The sequence below is a fragment of the Eimeria maxima genome, genomic scaffold (assembly GCF_000499605.1).
Source record: "Eimeria maxima Weybridge genomic scaffold, Emw_scaff1965, whole genome shotgun sequence".
NCBI classification, from domain to species: Eukaryota; Apicomplexa; class Conoidasida; order Eucoccidiorida; family Eimeriidae; genus Eimeria; species Eimeria maxima.
Window position 1 is genome coordinate 1 of NW_013564855.1, and position 5,034 is coordinate 5,034.

At 50.2% G+C, this 5,034-nt stretch overlaps 2 protein-coding genes across 2 annotated transcripts; one reads left to right on the forward strand and one right to left on the reverse strand.

Annotated features, from left to right (window-relative positions):
- Positions 1-134: 134 nt before the first annotated feature.
- Positions 135-1,001, forward strand: EMWEY_00056620 (hypothetical protein, conserved; the record flags this gene model as incomplete). Its single annotated transcript, XM_013480470.1, has 2 exons — positions 135-281; positions 450-1,001. Coding segments are annotated over 2 exons (699 nt in total), but the record flags the coding sequence as incomplete, so codon positions are not given.
- A 594-nt stretch (positions 1,002-1,595) lies between these two features.
- EMWEY_00056630 (hypothetical protein) lies at positions 1,596-4,724 on the reverse strand (the record flags this gene model as incomplete). The annotated part of the gene is made up of 4 exons (XM_013480471.1): positions 1,596-1,873; positions 2,761-2,996; positions 3,573-3,959; positions 4,098-4,724. Coding segments are annotated over 4 exons (1,528 nt in total), but the record flags the coding sequence as incomplete, so codon positions are not given.
- Positions 4,725-5,034: the final 310 nt, after the last annotated feature.

Genomic DNA, 5,034 nt, shown 5'->3' on the forward strand with positions numbered 1-5,034 from the left:
ATTATATATATATATATATATATAGGATGAGCACAGAGTGTACAGCGGTCTATGCGGTCTATGCTATATATGCGTTTTTATCTCTGCATACACAAAAACAGCCGGAAAGGATACCGTATGCTTTCGGTGTGCAGTATGTAGACAAAATAGTTGAAGTTCCGCGATATTCGATTAAGGAGAAGATAATTGAAGTCCCCAAGGTGTTGGTGATAGAACGCATCATCCCTGTCCTAAGGAGCTACAGAAAGGAGCAGGTGGCCTATGTGGAGCCGGGTGCCCAGGTAAGCCCTCACATCTAAGCACTTGACCCCAGTCTTCTGCTGGTTTCCTCCGTCCAGTGGTGCTCTTCAGGTAGCGTGTTCAAGCTGCGTTGAGCTCGCCACTGCAGACGCCATTCTGCTGCTTGCCCAGCTCATCTCTTAGATGCTTTCTGTTTGGTGCCCCTGCAGATACCATTTGACGGGCAGCACACCGCCCCTTACAAACCCCAAAATCAGCAAGAGCAGCAATATGCAGCTAATCCTACGGCGCGATATCCTGACGTCGTCAAATTGCCCCCCCTGTGGGCACAAGACAGCCCCGCTACAAGTACTCCTAAAACATGCCCGATTGACGGTCCCCAAGGGGGCATCCTTGGGAGTTCCCAAGAAGGCTTCTCTCTGGGCAGCTCCCAAGGGAGCCCACAGGGGGGGGCCCAGCAAAGCCCGCAGGAAAGCCCCTTTAGGGGCCCTCTGGAGGCCCCATTTGGGGGCATCCCCGAGAGGCGCTACAATCTGGGCCCCCCCGCAGAAGCTGCGCGCGGAGGGGGGGGCGAGTGGAACTTGAGGAGTCAGAGGACAGCGCCCAACCTTCGGGGGAGTGGCTCTGGTGAATACGACAGCAGCGGTATGATGGGTCTGCGGCAGTCAATGAGCGGGCCCGCTGCTGCTGCTGCTGCCCCACTGGGTAGCTCGCCTGCAGGGGATTCTATGGAATTTGCAAAAACTCCTTCTGTAAATTAACGACGAGAAGCAGCAGGTGTGTTATTCTGTTGTGGGTTGCAAGACAGTCGAACAAACTCAACTTAATGAGCAGCCGCCAACTACGCAAGCATGACACGGCTAGACGGCTGCCAGGCCAGCGGGCCCCAAAACTTCATCTTTTTTTTCAGAAGACTACGCCGAAACACCCCCTGATGAACTACTACTGTTGCGCTGGGGTATGGGGGTGCTGACAGCCTCTTGTCACACGCCCCCAGCGCTGCAGCGGAGGCACCTATGAAGGCCTCCGCCCAGGCGACCTACGGGAAAATGCTGTTAGGTCTTGTGAACTGATGAATTTTTACTTTTGAAGGAGCACGTTGCGGGCTCACAGGATGCGGATATCTGTACAGTACAGCCGAACTGAATTGTCAGAAGTCTTTGGACGCTGCTGTAATCTCATTTTCCGCTCCGTCGCTTACAAATCCAACTCAATGACACGGCTCAGGTCTTGCTCCAACTGCCTGCATCGCACAGTGCATACTCCAACTTCAGCAGGTAAACGACTTTAGGGCGTTTGGCGTAGGGTGACAGAGCGAGCACGAAAAGGGTTTGAGGGGATACGCCTAATATGCTTTACTCCAGGACAGCATCTGCCCGCAGTTTGGAGAGAGATTGTCCATTTGGTCTTGAAGGCCCTAGGGCTGCTGTTGCTGTTGCTGCTGCTTCCGTTGCTGCTCCTGTTGCTGGGTTGGCGCTTGCGGCGGGAGAGGCCTTCATGCTGCCGTCGTGTCGCAGTAGCTTTTTATGGGCTAAAAATGTATTAACCAGCGCCGCTAATTTGGGAAATGTGTAAAACAGAGGGAATATAACCGGCACCGCAGCAGCAACGAATTCGCACAAACTGGCCGAGTCTGCCCAAGGAGAACGCGCACACATAATAAATGCAGAGCTGATGTTGATTTTTATTGCATTATATAGATACTGTGGCGGTCCCATATTCTCAGGTGCACCCCACAAGCAAACTAAAGTACCGATGTAGTCAATGCCCGAACTATCACACGAACGAATAGCTAAAACACCTCAAAAACACTAGTGGCCATGTAAACGCCGAACAACAATCAGAATAGATGCTGAAATCATGGACCACAGCACGAGGCAGAATGGGGAAATCCAAAAAGAAGCGAAACAACACCAAACCTCGAACACGAAACAATAAAAAGAATGAAAAAGCACATACAACATGCGCACAGATAAGTGAAGACTTGCAAACACCGCAAAGCATGCTAACAAACCAAATCACCGGACCGAAAACAAGTGGAGGCAGCACTGCAGGCAATTTTTCCCTATGGAATAAGCACGTAGAAGTCTTTCGCCTGTGCCGAGTACTAGAACGAACAGGTACATACACTGGCTGTACAGGGAAAAACAATAATACCTAATTACACTACAAAAGAGTATGTATGGTAAGGGTGCGGATTTTGGGATATCGCGAAGGTCTACACGGGAGGAGGCCAGTCCAACTTAGGTTGTTAAAGCCATTAATCAGAACAAAACGTACTACTACCATTTGCGTATACAGATATACATGCATAGTATATGTGCTACATGCATAAGGAATATGCATAACGCTGCTTCGGAGACAGCGGCTCCTGCCCTTGTGTAGTACTTGTTCAACAACGGCATTTTCTTTCATGGAAACGCGGTGTATGCCCAGCATCACATTCTCAAAAGCACCATTGAGTAGCAGTTTAAGTAAACAGAGATGCATCCAGAGGGTAAGCACAGACACTTCAAGTACCACAAAGTTCGTAGTGCTTGATGGCTTCAAGAAAGACAGCGTTCGCAGTTTCGGCCGCAAAGGTGGGGTCTGTCTCTCTGCTTTCTCCTGGATAAGGCTTGTTGTGTCGCAAGTCGCATGCGACACAAACAATACACTTCAAATAAAATAGGCAAAGATCCACGCGGCTCAACGGCTGCAAGGCAGGATGCACCGTCGCCGACTGCTGCCCTAGCACATGAACCCCCTCCGCAGGACTGCAGGACAAAACATCAGCAGAAAAAGGCAGCGCCACGTAGAAGCAGCGGAAGCAGCAGACGAAGGACGCAACTACCAGGAATAGCAGAAAGCAGCAGCAGGGAGCGTCAGAGCACAGCAACAGCAGCAGCACGCGGCAACAGGTCAGCGATTGTGCAGTAAGAAAAGCAAATGCACACACACAGAAAACAAAAACAGGAAGAGTTGCGCGACGCCTAGGACAAGTTAGACCTTATATACCGCGGGGTTTTGCTGCATTTGTGTTTTTGCCCTTTGTTGCGCTCCTCCTACAGGGGCAACCCAAGCCTCATTGCTGCTACCCAGTCCTAGAAGTACATTTTGTTTTGTTTGTGCCATTACTACATACTATTAGTATTGCTGAGCTTGTTTTTAATACAACTGAGCACTCCCATTCACGCTTTTTTGTTCCTCACTAGGATTTGCCGCAGTGTACTGCCATTCTACTTTTTTTATTATAATTATTGTTGGTGTGCATGCAGTTAGTTCTGCCGGGTATTATTACTTATGCTTTGAGTGTCTGCAGGGACTAGAGCTGCTACAGAGGCTCCGCTCACTCTGGAAGGTCTTCGCAGTCTGAATGAGCAGCAGCTGCTGCTGGTACAGCTGCTGTTGTTGCTGCAGCAGCTCCTTCTGTCGCGGCGTTTCTCCAGAGAAGAGCAGCTTTCTGCTGCAGCAACCGGGAGAGCAGCGGCAGCATGCGCTGTGCGCTACTGCAGGAGCAGCAGACTTTGTCGACTGCCTCCAGGGCGAAGCCGCACACAAACAAACCCTCGACCCCTTGGGGCCGCTTGAAGCACTGCGAATCCAAAAAGAACCCCACCATTTCCCACAGGCGCTCGTCAGTGCCAGCCGCAAGGCAGGCTTCTATAAGAACCTGCAGCGCTGCTGTCTCCTGCAGCCCCACACGCCGCAACACAACCAACAGAGAAGCCAAAAGCCATCTGCTGAAAACAGAAGGAAACACCCGCCAAACATGAGGAACAAATATAAGCAAGCCACACATGATGTACACTCTTAAATATATATGAACCCAAATGTAGAAATGCATACACTCCATGGTGATAGTCGAGTGTATGTACACCTGCAGCTGGATGATTTCTTCTGCTGCAATAGGCGGAGGTGTTTGGCCTGCGAGTGTGGGGGCCCCCATGCGCGTGTAGACCTCGAGTTTCAGCAGCAGCAAATTGAGGATTGCATGCAGCAAATTGGCGGCCAGAAGATGCTGGAGTATCGATGCAGGCAGCTGCAGCAGCAGCCTTAAGGGGTTCTGCACCACGCACAGGTAATAAGAATCCAGCAAAGCTTCTGAGAAACGGGGAGGAACAACAGCAAGCCTCTCGATAGAAAAGAGTGCTGCTGCCTCCTTGGCCAGTGTAACCGCATCTGCTGCTGCTGCTGCATCTCCTGCTGCTGGTGCTGCTGCGTCTGTAGGCACGTCGTCTGCAGTCGGGCTGAAGTCTCCACAAGCAGCAGGAGCATCTGCGCAGTTTTCTTCCACGTTTTCGAAAAAGAAATTGATTAAACAACAAATTGCAGAGGAGATGCCAGCCAAAGGCTCGCTGGCCACAAACAGCTGTAGCGCCTCGCCATCAGCCTCCGCAGCAGCGACCGCAGCAGCAGCAGCAAAAGCAGGCGATGAAGCCGCTGCCTCTGCTGCTGCTCCTCCGCCCGCCAAAGACCTACCAAAAGGACTCGCTGCTACGGCCCTGAAAAACAAAGGAAAGAGAAGTATACACTTAACCATGCAGCAGAATGCAGAATATATACGTCTGCCAATCTCTCTGTACGCAATATATGCATACATATGTATGTGGATGCATAAACGTATATATAAACATACGGACGTACGCAATATGTGTATATATGTAGGTAAACATGCATACACACCCAGTACAAATAAAATACAAGCCTATAATACAAAGGGGTTTGCATATTCGCATAAATATACACGCATATATGGATAAACAGATATAGCACGCACATATTTGCGCCTTTGTGTATATATATATATATATA